The sequence below is a fragment of the Pantherophis guttatus genome, chromosome 2, assembly GCF_059756535.1.
Source record: "Pantherophis guttatus breed Tessera chromosome 2, ASM5975653v1, whole genome shotgun sequence".
NCBI classification, from domain to species: domain Eukaryota; kingdom Metazoa; phylum Chordata; class Lepidosauria; order Squamata; family Colubridae; genus Pantherophis; species Pantherophis guttatus.
This window is the reverse complement of record NC_142064.1, coordinates 69039165-69059026: the sequence shown is the minus strand read 5'-3', so window position 1 is coordinate 69059026 and position 19862 is coordinate 69039165. Positions and strand designations below refer to the sequence as shown.

The 19862-nt window shown below is 39.4% G+C and overlaps 1 protein-coding gene across 2 annotated transcripts in view; it reads right to left on the bottom strand.

Annotated features, from left to right (window-relative positions):
- Positions 1-17871: 17871 nt before the first annotated feature.
- Positions 17872-19862, bottom strand: part of CEMIP2 (cell migration inducing hyaluronidase 2) — a 62578-nt gene continuing 60587 nt past the window's right edge. For both annotated transcript variants that reach the window (XM_034410249.3, XM_034410248.2), the window contains exons 22-24: positions 19323-19471; positions 18559-18662; positions 17872-18266 (exon numbers count right to left, since the gene is read on the bottom strand). In XM_034410249.3, the coding sequence (XP_034266140.2) occupies positions 18070-18266; positions 18559-18662; positions 19323-19471 (450 nt within the window). In that variant the 3' untranslated portion in view covers positions 17872-18069. The remainder of the gene's footprint in view (positions 18267-18558; positions 18663-19322; positions 19472-19862) is intronic.

Sequence of the window (19862 nt, the reverse complement as noted above, 5' to 3'; positions counted from 1 at the left end):
TATATCCCCAATAAGAGTGTTTTCTTTCCTTCTATCATTATCTCAATTGCCAGAAATCTTCCTTGTTGATCTGCCTCAACTAATTTAGCCGTCAAATCTCTTTTCAAGTAAATCACTATTCCATTCTTTTTTTCCGGGGCTGATGCAGCAAAATGTGTTCCCAATTTTGTATTTATTAAATATTTTTGGTCAGTTGTCCTTATATGTGTTTCCTGCAGGCATATTATTTCATTTTTAAATTGTCTCAAATGGTGAAATATTTTCTTCCTTTTTTGTGGTGAGTTTAAACCGTTAACATTCCAGGTTAAGAACCTAGAAGCCATCCTCAGAATCTCGAAGCTTGGCGAGAACTGCTTGATAATCCTCTTGGAATTTTCTTTTAGGTCTCGCCCCTCCCACAGCTTCTACACCAGTATTCACTTCTTGTGATAAAGCCTGCTCTTGTAACTTTTTTAACTCAACTTTACGTTTAGTAGCTGCTCTGGTTTGTCTTTGATCTTTGCCTTCTTCTTGTTTTTCAACTATATCCCATGCTTGGACAGCACTTGAAAGTTGCTTCTGCAGATCCTCTTTTCTTCCCTCTGTCGCCTCTCTTGCTTTTTTGCCTCCTGGCACTGGTGGTTGTCCAGCCTTTAATATATTACTATAAAAATCTCTTGCTTTGTAAATTGTATTAAGGCGATATCGCTCTCCTGCATAATCCACTGATAATCCGACTGGGACTTCCCATCTGTATTGTACCTGTCGGTTCCTCAGCTCATCTGCCAGAAAAGCATACTCTTTCTTGGATTTCAGCATTTTGGGTGGTATTTCTTTAAATACTGCAACTTCTTGTCCTGCCACTTGCAACTTATTTTTGTAGGCAGCTTGTAAAATCTCATTTCTAATCCTTCTAGTAACAAAATAAATCACAACATCTCTTGGTAATTTCCTTTGTCTAGTTACCCATGAATTAACACGATAGATCCGATCCATTTGCCATTCGAGTTCACCTCTGGACACTCCTATAAATTGTGCCAGAGCATCTTCAAAGATCTCTTTCAGATTTTCCTTCGGATTTTCTTTCAAGCCTCTTATTCTCACGGCAAATTCCATCATCTTATATTGTGTCAACAACATTTCAGCTTCTGCTTTGTCAATCTTAATTTGTGATTCCTCAACTTTACCATCTAAAATCTCATTAGCTTGAGCGCCAACTTTTTTTTTTTAATTTTAACTTTTCAAAGCATTTTTTCTGCAGATGCAAAAAAATGCTTTGAAAAGCCTCTGCCGATCAGGAACACAGCTGGGATCGTCAGAGCCTTTTCAAAGCATTTTTTTAACCACCTCTTCCGCTGAAGAGGTTGCAGAAAAAAATGATTTAAAAGTCTCTCTGATGATCCCAGCTGAGTTGTCTGATCGTTTTAAAAAATGCTTTGAAAAGTCTCTCTGACGATCAGGCAACTCAGCTGGGAACGTCAGAGAGACTTTTAAAGCATTTTTTCCTGTAACCTCTTCCGGGGAAGAAGTGGTTTAAAAAATGCTTTGAAAAGGCTCTGACGATCCCAGCTGTGTTGCCTGATCGTCAGAGCCTTTTCAAAGCATTTTTTAAACCACCTCTTCCCCGGAAGAGGTTGCAGAAAAAAATGTTTTGAAAAGCCTCTGAGATCCCAGCTGAGCCGCACGATCATCACAAGCTTTTTTTTTTACTTTTAAAAGCATTTTTTCGGCGGAAGAAATTGTAGAAAAAATGCTTTTAAAAGTAAAAAAAAAAAATGATGATCGTGCGGCTCAGCTGGGCATGGTGGAGGGGGGCACAGGGATTTTTGCTACCGGTTCTCCGAACCACCCCCTGCCATCGCTACCGGATCGGGCGATCCGTTCCAAACCGGGAGCATTTTACTCCTGATCCTAGGCCAAACTAAATCCAAAAACATGAGAGAATTTTCTGGAAGCTTGTTATTCAGAAAAATCAGCCAAAAGCAGGCACATAGAGATAAACCACATTTTCATACCATTGCAGAGCAAAGAGAATAAAAAGCCAAGACAGAAACAAAAATACCAAAACACCTCATTGCCAGGAATCAACACCTGGATAAACAGAGATTAGCACCAGAATTAATACCAGATAAACAGTCAAGCAGTAAATAATACCTTACTCAAGGAACTAACAAGGAGAAAACAATATCCCCATCAGCACTGACAGGGCAAGCTATTATATAAACATAGAGCAAATCCCACTCCCTTCTAGCACTTAGTCAGATAATAAAAAATCTGCAAGCAAACAACCAAGCTCAGAAAAGACCAAGGGCATACAATCAGAATGTAGAATCAGTGTAAGGAACAGATTCGGTCTACAATATTTAAGAATGAGAATTTGCGGAGCTGTTAAACTAAAGTGGAAAAACTATATATATTCTCAACATGAGAAAAATATTCATGGGATTTTCACCGCATGCTAGCGTAACAACCAAAGAAAGATGTGGGATGAAAGCTTTGAGCAACAAAAGGTACAACAGCTGAACATTGATTTCTAACATCAATCAAGAAAATCCAAGAAACACACTGCATCTCCATAAAGGTAATCTATAGAGGAATATCAAAAAAACAAGAAAAGTATTTTTTTAAAAAAGAAGATCAGAGTAACTACAGCGGAAAAATGCAGATAAGTTCATGAAGGATAATGATATTTAAATGACAACATCAGAGTTGTTAAAGCAATGGTCTTTTCAGTGGTAACATATGGTTGTAAGAACATGATGCTGAAAACCACTGAGACGGAAGATATGCATACGATACTTTTGGAGAGAGTCACTAGTAACACCATGGACCATGGATTAATTAATTGATCCACAGTAATGCACTGATCGTACTTGTTGATGATCTCTGGCCAGAGTGGGATGGAGATAGTGCAACCATCCTTACTTTCCTTGATCTCTCACCAACCTTTGATACCATCACCCATGATATCCTTTTGGGTTGGCTGAGGGTTTGGGGCTGGACAGCACAGTTTTGCATTGGTTTGGTTCCTTTCTCCAAGGCCGGTCTCAATTGGTGTGGATAAGGAGTGAGAGGTTCAGTCCATGGTCGCTTCTTTGTGGCAGCTGCAGGACCTGGTACTCTCTCCACTCCTTTTTAACATCTACATGAAGCCTCTGGGTGAGATCATTCATCACCAGGGGTTGAGGTGAGGATTGAGGATGATAACCAGTACGCTAATGATACTCAACTTTATATTTCCAGCCCTTATGATCCAAATGATGCTATTGCCACACTCTCCCAGTGCCTGGAGGCTGATGGGGCCTGGATGGGAGATATCAGGCTTCAGCTGAACCCTGGGAAGATCCAAATGGCTTTGGGTGCATGGAGCTTAAAGATCTGGGACTTTAACCAACTTATCTTTGGATAGGGTTGCACTACCCCAGACAGATCCTGTTCGCCACTTGGGGATTCTCCTAGAGTCACGACTCCTGCTCGAAGAGCAGATGGCGGCCTTAGCTAGGAGAGCCTTTGCACCACTTCAGCTGGTGCACCAGTTGCAGCCTTTCCTGGATCAGGAGTCCCTTCCTCAGTCATTCAAGCCAGGGCCGGATTTTCGTATAGGCTAACTAGGCTTCAGCCTAGGGCCTCAAGATCAAGAGGGGCCTACATTCAAATTATTAGCAAAATTAAAATTACACTTTCACTATAGGTGAAAGGGCCTCATAAGTGGAATAGCTTAGGGCCTCTTTTCATCTAAATCCGGCCCTGATTCAAGCCCTGGTCATCTTAAATCTAGACTACTGCAGTGTACTCTATATGGGGCTACTCTTGAAGAGCATTCAGAAGCTTCAACTGGTGCAGACTGCAGCAGTGCTGGCACTTCTTGGGGTCCCTAAAATGATCCATATTACACCACTGCTCTGCAAGCTGCATTGGCTGCCAGTCTGCTTCTAGCTGCAATTCAAGATGTTGGTTATTACTTTTAAAGCCCTGCATAGCATGGATCCAGGCTACTTAAGGAATTGTCTCACCTGCGCTGGCAGGAGAGGCATGCTGCAGGCCTTGTTTGTCAAGGAATTCCAGCTGGCAGAGTCCAGGAGACGGGCCTTCTCTGCTGTGGTTCCTGCCCTCAGGAACATCTTACCCCCTGAGGTGAGATTGGCTCCCACCCTTTTGTCTTTCCACAGGAACCTGAAGACCTGGCTCTGCCAGATGGCTTGAGGCCTTAATGGGAGAGGCTTACATTGGAGGTGATTGTTGAATTAAAAGGCAATCTCACCTCCCTGCCCCCTACCCTTGGACATCGTGTTCCCACCCTCCCCATCTTTTAGCTATATTATATCTTGATTAGGATTTCAATTTTTATTAAAGATATTTATTAGGATTTTAATGTTTTAATGCTGGAAGCTGCCTAGAGTCATTTCATTATCAGATGGGCAGCAAAGAAATTCAATAGATAAGGATTGTTAATGTAAACAAAAGTTGAGGAACATTTGCTCATGGAAACACCAGCAATTAAATACAACTGAATGCATTTGGCTAATTAGGGCGAAACACATTGTGTAAATCCAGGCACTGAATCAGGTCAGATCTCAGAGTTTATCTAGCATATCCTAAGGAATAATCCACACAACCATATTTGGTCCAGTACAACATGAAAGTGATTGCTGCTTTACTCAGGCCAAGATGAAAAATTTAGTGTAGAGGAGATTGCGTCCCAGTGTTGGAATTTGTTTAAGGCAGGGGTGTCAAATGTGGGCCAGAGCCGGCCTGTGGGGTGCTTAGATCTGGCCTGCGGGGCTGCCCTGGAAACAGCGAAGGACTGGCCTGCAGTGCCTCTGCCAGAAAAAGCGGGCTCCCAATCTCCGTTTTTGGCTGGGACAGCCTCCTGCAACCCTCTGCCAGCAAAAACAGAGCTCGGGAGGGCTGAATTTGCTTTAGGTACAAAGCCAAGTTTGTGACCTTAAGCCAGGTCCTCTCTCTTAGCCCTAGGAAGAAGACAATGGTAAATCACTTCTGGAAATCTTGCCGAAAAAAATTGCAGGGACGAATCAAGACAATTGCCAGGAGACAATACAAACTCAAAGGTGCACACACAAAATTGCTGAATGTTTATTTGATTTTATTTGTACAGCTGCCCAGTCAGCAAGCAGCCATATAACCACAAGACATACTAACAAAAATAAACAATACAGATGCCTTGTATTAAGCAATACGGCTTATTTGTAAGCTGTAGGCAGGGTACTCGCAGTTCCCTTGTTACAAATAGCGACAGATAAAGGACGTTCAGGGATCTCTGTATTGGGGTGACCCAGAGGAGATGAGTCTTGACTGATTCTCAAATATCAAATTGATTCTGAACAATAAAGTCCATCAGAAATGTGTCTGAGTTACTGCCCTTCCTCCCTATCTTAATAACCATATCTGGCAATGTTTGTGTTGTGATTGTGGCTTGCTTACTAGATTGTAGATTGCAGATTCAGCCAGAATATGTAGATCTTGGCCGTGAACAGTGTCAGGTTACCCAGCTTTTCTGTCTGCAGACAACATAAGAAGTTTGGTTCTCTTCCAACGAAGAAAAACATTCTGGAGGACATTATTAGCCGTCATTTCTCACAGCATCCAAGCTAAATTCCAAGTTTCCAAGAATCTGAAGAAAGTCCAGGTAAATAAAGCAGATGAACTTTTGCTGCAGAAGACGGTTCTTTCAGTAGACGTAGGTAAAACCTCTAGTCAGGAGTCTGCATGAGATATTATGATTTTTTTTGCTTTCTATATTGTACTGCAGCCTCACTGGCCAATGTCCTTATTTCCCTGTACTAATTAGGAACAGTGTGTAAACTCAGCTTGCGTTTGGAAATTTAGATTTTTCTTTTTAGAAATTATAATCTCTAACAACTTGATGCTTCTCCAGCATCTTCCCACAGATTCGGGCAAGGAAAAAACAATTTGTAGCAGAAAAATGCCATCTTGTGGTCTGTCCAGACTATTATGTTCTATTTTAATTTTTTTAGACAGTTTGGTCATTCATCTTCTTCAGCCTCGGAAATCTGCATTTTAAGGTTAAAAAGAGGTTTTACAATCTGTCTTTTCTGTTTTTAATAGCATGTTAAGAACATTTTTTAAAGAAAGTGAGGCTACACTACAGTATATCACAGTACATGACCAGACCAAAGCATTAGAGAAATGATATCATTTTTTGTATTTTAATCACCTGGAAGGTGATCAAAGGCCTTTAGGATATGGGATCTTGGTGTGTTTCACACCCCAAGGATTAGCACCATATGGAATTGGATACCCTACATAATCCCTCTCAAAGAACATCAATTCATGACATAAAAAACCAGATAAGGAGAACCAGGATGGTAAAATTATCTCAAAATAAGCTCCACCAAACTCATGGGGTATTACTTCTGGATAATTTCATGGGAGCTCTTTCAGCCAAGTGAAACCTATTTTGAAAATTCCAATAATTATTCCCACTGAACTCTAGTTCAGTGTTGAACACTCTAGTGTTGAAGCTAGAAAATCAAAAGGAAAGAAATATGTTGATCCCATTTCATTACTCGTCTCTTTTTCTGCCTTCCTGTAAATGACTACAAAAATTGCATTTTCACTTGATTCACTTGAGAGCATAGCAAATCCCTGAATGATTTGGATGTTGCAGCAGCTGTTACATTCGCTCTGAAAGCCACATTGCTCCCATGCTTCCCCCTGGCACCACATCACTGCTTCCTCTTGCATATCCAGTGATCTATATCTTCTCCCATTTCTGTTGCATTTAAAGCTTCAATTGGTTTCACTGTCACCGATTGCACAATTAACCCTTCAGCTGTCATTCTGACGGATTCATTTGAGGGGTTCGGAATGTGCATTTTAATACATATCTGATCATTCCATTCAGTTTGACACATTATACGAAGGCACGATGTGTTTCACCACAATTACTGAATAAATGACAATTGAACACAGATTGCAGTAAACCACAAAACAAGCAAATCAAAGAACGACTTAGTATGAGTCATGAATCCAGGTTGGCTTAACATGATCTGTGAGTCACGTTGTGGGTTTGTGAAGCAAAAAGATGTTTGGCATTGTTCCCAGGCCATCTTGTAGAGGCCAAACTTTCATCACTTCCCATTTCCCTTCCTGTCAAAGAGGCAGACAAAGAAGAAGGGAAACATTTCTCAATACTCAGCAATCCTTTGTGCTCTTTGCAGGTAGTGGTGTCATGTTAACCTAAATGTAGACATAACAGTCCTGGTACTGCAATCAAGACATTTGCCAAAGCACAACTCATGCCACATCTGGTAGACAATTCCATGCTCACAAAATGAATTCTGTAGCTTTCCTCCTCCTATTTCTAACTGCCTGGAATAAAATCAACCGCACTTTATTTGCTAAAAAAAAAGACAATAAATGAAGAACGAAAAGAAACGATGGGATCTTGACATTGCCGCCACATTGCGCAGTTTTGTAAAATGAGCAATAGTACATGCTAATCTGTATTGTTCTTTGTTATTCATTAAATTTAGATGCCCCCTAATGACTCTGCTCTTAATTAAGCAGAGGTTGAGGAATCTGGATGAAAATCCTTGTCTTTCTGTGTGCTTTCCCTTTTTCTTATGCATAGACACAGGCATAGTTTCTTTGAAGGAAGGCTAATTCTTCTGGGAAGAGTGAAAGAAGGTTCCAATGTTTGACATGGCAACAATGTAGGATGAGACCCATGTTAATCTAAAGCAGTCAGAAATAAAAAAAAAATACAGGAGTCTGTTAGCACCTTTTTTCATTAACAAAATTTATAAAAGGCAGAAGCTTTCATGAATTGCAGCTCTTTTAACCAAATGCATCTAACACAGGTACCTTCTGACCAGGGGTGAAATCCAGCAAGTTCTGACAGGTTCTGGGGAACCGGTAGCGGAAATTTTGAGCAGTTCTGAGAACCGGTAGCGGAAATTTTGAGTAGTTCGGAGAACCAGCAAATGCCACCTCTGGCTGGCCCCAGAGTGGGGTGGGAATGGAGATTTTGCAATATCCTTCCCCCAGGAGTGGGGTGGGAATGGAGATTTTGCAGTATCCTTCCCCTGCCACGCCCACCAAGCCACGCCCACAGAACCAGTAGTAAAAAATAATGGATTTCACCACTGCTTCTGACTGATGTGTTTTTCCCCTTTCCCCGCATCAGCTGTATAATTAGATTTTATTAGAGAGCACAATGATTAAAGAACTTCAGAAGGACAGTTTTTAATCCTATGGAATTCTTTAACAGAGAGTAAGCTCAACAGCAGCCATTATTATTAAATTATCAGGTTTCCTGCAAAAGTATTGTGAACTCCTTGACCACAAAGTGCTCTCCTTATTTTTATTCTTAAAGCCTGAAAAGGGCCTAAAAATCCTTAGTGAAGGAATGTCATTTGGTATGCATGTTCTGTTTTGCTGATTAAGACCTTCTTAGTATTATTTCAGTGAGAATTAGTTATTTCAATCCCGAGTTAGCCATTTCTGCCACCTTGTGGCAAACCTCCTGTTAATTCTTTAATATTAAAATTTTCCTTCTCTCTCTTCATTGCTTAATATTGCTTTTGCCTGGTCCAGCTTTGACGTATAGGTTTCATGTCCTTTTGTCTCTTCATGTAGGCAGGCTGCTTGCTATCTTGGAAGAAAACTGTTTTGTAAAAATGATCTGAAAGTGCCCCAAGAAGCAGATTCAATTTCCCAATAGATTCTGTGGGCTAGGTGGAATGTGGTTTCAAAGTCTCATCCTCTTGCTCTCTCTAGGGTTGTTGGCCTACAGATAATGGGAAGTCCCAAAGCCAAGTGTTAAGAAAGTGGAAAAAAAGCTTCACCTCTGGTTCCATAGCCCAAATGGGCCAAGCAGGTAGACTGGACGTTCCTTTAGTGATGTCCTCCAGAATGATTTTGATTGCATTCAGAGGAGCAATTTAAGATGTGTAGTCATCATTCCAGTTTTGGTTTTGATGAATAATAAAAATAGGTCCATTATTTCAACATGCAGCTCCAAAATATGCTGAAATTCTTTGAAGTAACCCAACACAGCAGAAGTAGATAGTAACCCTAACAAAAGTAAATAGATTCACTAAATATAATCTGATTATTTAAATTAAAAACAAAAAACAAAAATATTCATAACATTGCTAATATCAATTCAGTGATAGTACAATAGAATCCAAATATATATATACCCAGCCAGGAACAATTATTTTCAGTTAGAGGTAGCCATTGTTGGAATCTTAGCTGTGTTTACAATAACATATTAGGTAGGCCTCGCCTTGTGTAATAGTGAGTGAATCATTGTCTTATTGAAGTTGCAATGAGAATAATGCTTCATTAAAACATGTTTTTGCTATAGCCTCAACTACTTATGGTCTGAGAAGCAGTAACTATAAACTAATTTTACCCGGAGACTAGGTTTAATATTTTTAAATGCCCATATTCTTTTGAACTATGTATTATTAAATGGAAATGGTCAGCTAAATAAAGGTCTGTACGGTCTAACCACACAAAAGTATTCTATTCTATTCTATTCTATTCTATTCTATTCTATTCTATTCTATTCTATTCTATTCTATTCTTCTCAAAGGTGTTTTTCCAAAAGGCAACTGGATTTTCTTGGGATCCCCCCCCCACCTTGAAATCATTTCATTTGGGGGAGAAGCTTTTTCAGAACTGCTAGAGCAGATCATTAATTTCTATCATCCTAGCAGAAGACAATGCAAAAAATATCAGCAGCATCCTGCTCTTAAATAAGTTGTGGATTCTTTCTTTTGAATATCCTTCTGCTGCCAACTGCAGTTGCCTGATGGGAATTGAAAGACAAGAAAAAAAATAATTCAGTGGTTTGCTGATTAAGGACACAAGAAACCCTATGCAGACCACAAACGAATTCGCCACAGAATTTTGACACAGAAAGATGCAGGAAGAACTCAAGCCAGCTGCTTAGCCCTCCTTAGGCAAGTGACGTCAATAGGACACAACAAGGCTGGGGATTTTCCTGTTTTAATCTTTCCAGATTGTTTTATTGTACCTGCTGCCAATTTGAAACCATATGGAGATTCCAAAGAGAATACAAAACCCAAAGAAATATTTTCAACTTGCTTAAAGGACCGAAAAAGTCCTTTAGCATCAGTATTTGGCACTGAGGATCATAACGTTGGAAAAAGACTTGCCAGCTGCCAATGCAATCCAGAAAATAGGAAGGGAACAAGATGTATTAAAGATTGAGAAAAACAGTGTGACTCTAACGGACTTGGGAATCTCCCTCATCCCTCCTGAATAAGATACACAATAAATCTAAAAGGATGAGCTAGTGCAGGGTTATCCAGCTGTGGCAACTTTAAAACTTGTGGACTTCAACTCCCAGAATTCCCCAGACAGGGTGTTGGGTGTTGAAGTCCATAGATCTTAAAGTTGCCAAGGCTGGATCCTGGCAACCCTGATCTAGTGCTTTAGCTAGAAGAAAACAGAAAATTACTCCATTTCTAATCAGTGGTATCACACACAAAAAACAATTCTATTATTCTCTGAGTTTTATTTTATTAATTTTATTTTTATTAATTGAATTTGTATACCGCCCTTCTCCCAAAAGGGACTCAGGGTGATGGACAGCCAAAATTAAAATACATACAATACAAAAGTTAAGATACTAAAATAAATTAAATCAATTGGCCTCCCAATTTAAAACCCCAAGTCTATAAAATTTTAAAAGTCCCATTAAAAAACCATTTAGGTTAGGCCGGCTTGCTGGAATAAATAAGTCTTCAGGGCCTTACGGAAAGTGCGGAGGTCTGGGTTGCATAACAATCCTACCTAAGGCAGATTTGGGACATCAGGAACTGTGCTTCCTTTGTCAGAATGGAGAGAAATTTTTTCCCTGTGTACCACAATAGCTGGTTTTGGATACTCTTCAGCTTGACTTTAGATGAATGGAAAAAGAAGTAATGTTTGCTCACCTGCTTCAGGCAGCCAACTGTCTGGAGCTAGTGCTGTTACCTAAAATCATCCACAAAATGTACAAGAAGAAAATTACTAGCAATTATCCAGGGATGGATGATCCTAATGTTTAATCAGTCTCCCAAAATGCACAAGTATCTTTTGGTAGCTCCCATCTGTTAAAGATTTTGTAACAACAATTTTATCTGGAAATTAATTCTCCAGAGTAAGAAACCGCAGAAATGGAAAATCTCTTAAACTTATTTGTGATGCCTGTTGTAAACCGTCTTCTAACCCAGCCATCTTTTCACTGGTAGCCATAGCAACAGCCCTTTGTATTTCTTTACCCCGAACTTCTGCAAGGAAGTGTTAATTTGGTTGAGCTGGAGGTCATTTCAAGGCCCTGCTTCATTAGTTTCAAATTACAGGCATGCATTAACTCTAATGATTAAAGTGACCTTTTCTGAAAAATGCTTCAAGTTAATCAGACAGAATGATGGGTGGTCCTTTGTTGAAACTCTTTGTCTTCGAGGAACTCTGTTTATGCATCAGCCTCCATCGGACAAATGCCCAGATCAACCTCAATAAAGCCATCTTTGTCGCAAGCACCAAGCAGTACTGTACGTATCAGGCATCCCCAGCTGGAAGAGCTCCCCAATTCAGCCAAGTTAAGAAATACAAAACATCTTCCATTCTGTTGCCATATTAGCTGAAATTGGCAATCGTATGTGGTCAGCAGAAGTCAGTGACCAAGGAAACCTATCTTGCACATATGAAACAATTGTAAACGTTTGAGGATGGCAGAGGGAAGGTGGATGTGAATTAGCAAGAATACTTTGTTCCTGTAGCTGGTTATAGTAATCATCATCAGAAACCCTCTTGATTACTGTTTATCCGCTATATCAGTTACAGACTAATGGATGCCTTCTAGGTGTTAGGAACTTGGATTCCCATGAGCCTCAACCAGCATAGCTAGTGCTAAGGGGTTGTGGAAGTTATAGTCCAAAACATACAAAGAGCAGAGGTGGGTCTTGCAATAGAAAAAACTTGTGGTGCTTCCCAGCTTCTGGAATGCTTCTCTCCCTCCCAATCTGACCAGAATAAAATGAACATCAACTTTGATAACAGTACAGATTGTCCTTTAAGAGGGGGACTTTTAAAGATTTGCTTTTAACAACTGATTCTAGTTAAGTGCTGTTGCATATTGATCTTCCGATGCTGCGATGTTAAATTTATAGCAAGCAGGGTGTAGGAGAAGGTTATATAAATGAAGACACAAAACAGAGGAAGGAAACTAATAATGGCCTGATGTTTCTGATGTCAGACCATTTCCTCTTGGAAGAAATTATCTCTTTTCCACACTGGCTGGGTGACTTTAGGAACATTTCAGCTACACAAAATCAGCTGGAAAGGGTTTTTCTTCTTTGCAGAGGCTGATTACTTGCTTTTTCTGTGACGGAGTTTCCTTACAACTCCGTAGGGTGGGGGGGAGAACCAGCATCTGGTTATCTTACCAGGACAACTAGATTATAGGGTTCTGTTGTCTGCATTCTGACAGACAGTTTTCAGCTTTTTGTAGCTTTTCTGCATTCTCTGAATGTTGACCTTTGGGTTTACATCCATTCTTATTACATAAAAATGCTATCATTGCTCTGTCTGTCTATATACATGCTTGGAAAAGAGTCACGATTGTTCTCTGGATGAACTTTAAACTGTAAGTTTTAGATTCAGACATGTAAGAACTGTAACTGAACTAGCTGATCCCAAGTTTGAATAATGTTTCCAGCATTGCAGAAAAAGAAAGGCAAAACCCCATTGTGGTGGATTTAGTTTGCATTTTGCATGTCTTGTGAATCGAACCATTTTTTTTTATCATGTTTATGTAAATTATGATTTTTATGGCTTAGGATAGAGTCAGTTAAGACTTACTTAGTCAACCAGTTAAATAAACGTGGCTTAAAGGATGAATGAACCAGACAAAACATGGAACTTGGATGCTGGCTTGTGCTAGATGAACAGGAGAGGGGAATCTCTATTGGGCAGCCTGGATAATTGATACGTTTTGATAGCAGTTATTGTCCCAGAATATTTCTTTCCCAAATCTTTATTTTGCACAGAACAGAATGCAGAGTTAGTGGCAAGTTCACACATAACATGTAGTCATATTATGCTGTTTGGGATTTTGATCCCATAGTTTATTGATCACTCATCATTCTAAATTGTAAACCATGTTCTCAAATCTCAATGAATGCATTCATACATTTTGCTAAGCCATATTATGGTTTCTTTTGCCTTAGATTAGTACAGGTTCCGAAGTTAGCCATGTATTGTTATTTCTGGTTTATTTAACCACCCATGGTTATGGTTAAAAAAAAAAAGACTGCTACATGGATAGGGCCAGTCCAGAAATACCAATTTACTAGTAATTGTTGTCCTTGCCACATCTTTTTTATATGGGCATATTTACTAAACTTTAGGTTGTAGCCGATTCCAATCTGTATTTTATAATAATGCCTAAAGCAGAGGTTTCCAACTTTGGCAACTTTTAAAATTTGTGGATTCCGAGAATGGACCTCAACTCCCATGCTGGCTGGAGAATTCTGGGAGTTGAAGTCCACAAGTCCAACAACGTTGGACACCCGTATCCTAAGGGGATTCCAGGAATATACTTGGCGTTTGATTACCACAGTGGGTAGAAGGAGAACAAAGATCATGACATGTTAATATTTGGGAATTAAACTTGAATTTTTACTAGCTCAAGAGGTGAATCAGTGATATTAGAAATAAGGTCATAGAATATACTTACTAAGTTTCATTGATCTCAGCATTTCTAATTCAAGCTATGGTGACATTTTTTTTAAAAAAAAATATAGTTTTATTGAAGATTTTTTAACAAGATAAAAAATACAAATATTAAAAAGAAAGGCAGGGATGAAGAATAGTGAATAAGTAAGAAAGAGAAAAATGAAAAAGGTTATAAAGATGTAGCTTCCAATCCTTTTGACAGTAGTTATAAATGCATTTATATTTTACCCTCCCTTTCTCTAAGGTCACATCGTAATTTCCTTCTTTCTATAAGTAACCCTTTCTAATCCTCAAGCTCATAAATCACGAGTTAATTTTTCAAGTTTTATTTTCAGCAAAAAGCCCGTAAGGGTTTTCTAGTCACTGATAAATGTAGTTGATCTTTTTCAAACCAAACAAATTAATTTTGGCTGACATATTTCCAAGATCAGAATGATTTTGATCTTCAGGTTGGTTCACGCCTTGAAGGCCCCCCTCCTGCTTTTTTAAGTTTAATTAATCCGTCCTTGTTTTAAATGCCTCATTTTACTGAAATAATATAATTTTATATGGTTTTTATGTTTTGAATTGTACACCGCCGAGTTGCCTTGTGAGTTAGGAGATCTCTAAATTTATTAAACAAACACATCTAGTGTGGCTTCAACAACCACACCAATATGTACAATACTATGAACTTAAAGTTTAATTCCAGAGAATAATTGTTAAGTCTGTTCTGACCCTTCACCCTGTTTGAGAATTTGCAACTCATCCAAGTAGTAAACTGAAGGCAGGCAATATGGCCCTATTATCACTAATGGAGACAAAATAACATGCTGTCCCTCTCCTTTTTATTGTACAATTCCTCATCAAAAGTGAAGGCCAGTCATTCTAAAGAGAATGGCTGTGTTATGCATGTGATGCTTATGCAAGACAGGCTTTGGGCAAATTGCTCATGTCTGAATCATCTTCGACTGAATCTATATAAGCTTTTCATGAGCAGCACCTGTGGCAGATTTCTGATACAGCACTGGGAACAGTGGGTCTTCTTCAAAGCTGAGAACTGTCTCTGGCTCTTTTGCTAGAGGGCATTTTCTGAGTTAAATGTGGTTTGGCATTTGCTCTTGCTGGCAGAGTAAAAACTCCAACCCTTTATTTTCTTATTATTTCAACCAGTGAGCAATTTATTTGTCACATATTGCCATAATCAGCAAAGACTCATCAACTTGAATTGTTATATACCGTATTTTTCGCACCTGGTGGCGCAGTGGACTAAACTGCTGCTGTTAAAGTAGTACTTAGCTGCCAGCTGCCTGCAATTCTCACCAGGCTCAAGGTTGACTCAGTCTTCCATCCTTTCGAGGTAGGTAAAATGAGGACCCGGTTTGTGGGGGCAATAAGCTGACTTTGTATAAAATAGAACACCGCTCGGGGCCCCCCCAAAAAGCCCTACTAAGCAGGTATATACAAAAGTATGAAGGTTATTGCTTAATGCATTGTAAACCACCCTGAGTCTCCGGAGAAGGGTGGCATATATAAATCGAACTGATTAATAAACTATAAGACACACCGGATCATAAGATGCACATTAGCTTTAGAGGAGGAAAACAAGAAAAAAAAATCTGCCTCTGCCTCCCAGCATCCATCTGGCTAGCATCCTTGCAGCAAATAGCCAACAGCCTGGGTCAGCTTCAGCATGTGGCTCGTCAGGGCTCCACTCCATTGTGCCAACCATCAGTCAATTGAGCTGAGCTGCCGCCGCCGCCAGGGAACACTGGAGCCTTTGCTGCAGAGCAGCTGATTGGCGGTTCGATTGGCCACCTGGAATACCGCTGATCAGCTGTTCTAGGCGGTGGGGATCACTGCCGCCACTACCCATCACTACCACCGATTGCTGCTCCCACTGATCACCGCTGCCCATTGCTAGCATTCAGCGGCAGCGATCACTGGCAGCAATCCCCACTGCCTAGAACACCCGATCGACGGTATTCCGGGAGGCAGATCCAACAGCCGATCAGCTGCTCGGCAGCGAAGGCTCCAGCATTCCCCGGCAGTGGCGAACAGTAGCAGCGGTGACAGGGGGCGAACGCCGACGCCGCACCAACCCCTCCTCTCACTGCAATATTCGCTCTATAAGATGCAGATATTTCCACCCACTTTTTTGGGTAAAAAAATGTGTCTTATAGTGCGAAAAATACAGCATTCTGATTGCACCTTTGTGTTATCTTGTGCAAAAAGGAATGTGTGACAGGAAAAATTTTATAAAAAGAAATCTAGGGCTGCTAGGACCACAGAAAAATAGCTGTGTACTATTTAAGAACTACCTGCTTGGCATTTAGTTCCAGACTATGTGCAAATGTTTCTTTCTAAGGTGCCTTGGTTTGTTTGTAAGCTTTCTGTATCATCTGCTAAATTCATGTCTAATTCTGATTTGTGTGCTACAGTACTCAAATCAGCCTCTTGTTTATTTGGAGGCACTAGGGCTACTATGTTCTGACTTCTAAAACAACTGCTAGGATAGAAACAGAGTAACAGAAGAGTCAAAAGGGACTTTGGTCTTCTAGTTCAACTCTAAACCACTCCGGACAAATGGCTGTTCAAGCTCTTTCTAAAAACCTCCAGCAATGGAGCACCCAGAACTTCTAGAAACAAGTTTTCCACTGATTATTTTCATTGGCAGGACATTTCTCCTTAGTTCTAGGTAAGTTTTCATCTGTTACTTCTTGTCCTGCCCTCAGATGCTTTGAAGAATAGGTCAAACCCCTTTTCTCTGTGTCAGCCCTCAAATATTGGAAGACTGCTATCATGTCACCCATAGTCCTCCTCATTAGACAAGACATGCCCAGTTCCTGCAACTGTTCATCGCATGTTTTAGCCTCCAGATCTTTGTTGCTCTTCTCTGCACTCTTTCTAGAATTTTTTTTAATCGTGGTGACGAAAACTGGATGTAGTATTCCAAGTGTGGTCTTACCAAAGCAGTATAAAGCGGTACTAATAGTTCACATGATCTTGATACTATTTGTCTGTTGATGCAGCCTAGACTTTTTGGCAGCTGTAGCACACTGCTGGCTCCTAGATTCCTCTCCCGGTTACTGCTGTTGAGCCAGGTACCACCTTTTCTATTCACGTGCATTTGTTTCTCGCCTAGGGGTAAAACCTTACTTTTCTCACCATTAAATTTTGTTAAGTTTCCTAACCTGTTTTCTCTGTATCCAATGTTATTTATTAGGCGGCCCATAGTCCTGCAGGGGACAGCGTGGAGGAATTTGCTTAATAGGCCCTCCCTCCATACTGTATTGTATGCTGCTGTGAGATCCACAAATACAACAGATGTTTTCAATTTATTCTGATAGCTGCTTTCAATATGGCTTGTAAGACTAAGACTATTTCTGAGCATATTAATCCTAATAATATACCTCCAGGATTTAATCTACCCCGACACATATAGGTGACATACAATAGAATTAGAACTCCTCATGGGATGTGTGCTGACTCCTTGTATAAATGGGGAAATACATCTTCAGCACAATGCGATTGCGGAGGCCCCCAAGAGACTATCCAACATATAGTCAGGGAATGCTCTAACAGAAGGTATCCAGGAGATTTTAGGGACTTCCTCTGCGTAACAATGACAGCTACTGACTGGATCTCCAAACTCGACATTAAACACTGAAATGTTATTTCTGTTTTCCTCTTAGGGTTTCTTACTGCTCTTTTTAAAATTGTTTAAATTGTTTTAACCTGTAAAAGTGAAGTGTTTTAATATTGTGCGTGACCAGCCATACGCTAAATAAATAAATAAATGTATCCAATGATACCCCAATGAGATGACAGAATGCCCTAGAAACAGCATCCCATAACTGGAGAAACCTCAAAAAGATAACTTCCCTCATCCAGAGAATTATTGCCAGAATATATCAATTTTTGTCTGAATTGTTCACTATTCATGTGCATACCCAGACGGATAAGATTTTTTTTAAAAAAAGGAAAATAACTTCCAACATTGGAAATAAAACTGGTTTTCAAATGTCTTTGGGCTAAGATTTTCAAGCAGACCAAAGTAAACAATCCTAATTCTCCAATACTTCTTTTTTTTGAGACTACAATGCCATTTCTCAAAAGAAAGGCTTTTAAAAGAAAATATGTTATAATAACAGAAGCATACCTACCAAAGGATTGAAATTTTTAACAAATATTTTTTTTAATTCTTTAATATTTTGTACAATCCAAAGGTGCACAGGCCGCCATTCAAGCATTTGGTTTAGGCGTATGTCCAGATCAAAACAGCAAATGGGATAATAATATATTTTAAAATCCCAACAAATAAATAAATTATTTCACATTGTCTTCAGTACTCCTAAGCACTTTTAATTTCTATGGCATTCTTAGAGCCTGCTTTAAGAGTTCAAGATCTTTCCGTTTGCTTGTATTCACTCTGGCACAACCGTATTCCTCCAGTTGCAAAGGGATGTACTTTTCAATCACATGTGAGTCCTGTTCGGCAGAATTTTTAAAGAGCTTTACCCAAGATGGCTTAAAGTTCCCTCTGAATCCCAGAAAACGAATGTGCTCTGAAACAGACAAGAGGAAAAAAAAAAGTCTAAATTATATTTGACATATTATATTTGTCAGGAACTTTGCACTTTGATATGGCCCAAGGGATAATCAATAAAGTAAACTCTATGTTTGACATAATTATTCTCAACAGATAAATTATATCATTAAAAAAAAGTCTTTTTCTGGTAACACTGCAGATTTGAAAAATGCCCAAATCTCATAAAATACACATCAATCCTAATTTTCACGCTCCTTAAAATTTGATTTCAAAAGTTGTGGGGAAAAAATGTACAAAAATAAACAAACCTGCATTGTGAAGATTTGGTGGTTTTGCTGTTCCCAGGGTCATTAAGGCTTGAGAAATGTTAAGGTCTGTTATGTTCCCTCTGCTGGTTAACACAACTAAAGACCTAAGAGAAAAATGCTGATCAGACAAACTTGGAGAGCAGAGACGAACAACGATTTACTGCAGCTAATAAATATGAGTCATGAGTGGGAGATTTTGAAAGCTGCAGAAATAATTTCAATATGCTTTGAAAATAATAACCTCTTTTACACATTGTGCTAATATGGCACGCTCTCTATAAAATACTAGAATTTCTATTTTCTTTCCCTTCTTTAAAAAAAAATGGGATCTTTTTGTGAATAGAAAGAAAGATGATTAAAATAAGTGATGAGGTCTTAAGAAGCCAAGGAGAAACAAAAAAGATTTTGGAAATGTTTAATGCTGTCTGTCTTGAGATTTCCCATCTATTGAATGCAACTAAATCTACAGAACAATGTGTGCATATGCTCAATTTTCAAAACTGATCAAACTGCAGAATTATTTCTAGCACAAGTTACACATGACTAAGCAGTTTTAATAAAAGAGCACGATAGTTCTTCCAGCACTCTGAATTTTAAAGAAATGACCAGTTCACAGCAATAAAGAAAGGTCTTTGTTCCTTTACAAAAGCACCATAACTATTCTGACAGCATTTGGGGGGATTTTAAAAACACATGCTACATTTTCATTTCTCTGTCCACTTAGGCGACTAGTTAGCTGATGGATTTATACTATATTGACCTACCTTTGGGGAATTCCAGTTCTTATATAATTTTCTACGAGCTTGATCTTCTCTTCAGGAAAGAAAGTTTCTTTTGTTACTTTACCCACGCAGGCATCAATGACTATGGCAAGAAGGCCCACCTCTTTCAGTGGAAACTTGACACCATTGACCTGAAAGGAAAAAACCTCTTAAATCATTAGTTTTCCCATGCCTTTAAGAGTCATTTGTAAATACAGTAATCTTCTGCCACTTACAGAATGCTCTTGCATTTGCCATGCCTTGGCTTATAAATGGCAATACAGGTAGCCTTCAAGTTACAGCTATTCATTTAGCAACTCTATGAAGTTACCATGATGCTGAAAAAAGTGACCGATGATCGGTCCACACGCTTATGACCATTGCAGTGTCCCTACAGATCAAAATCTGGGTGCTTGGCAACTGCCGTATATTTACAAGGGGTGCAGCGTCCCAGGGTCACGTAATAACCACTTGCAACTTTCACAGTCGACAAGCAGCCAATGAGCAAGCCAGGTTTTCTTAAGGACCCTGAGATTCACTTAG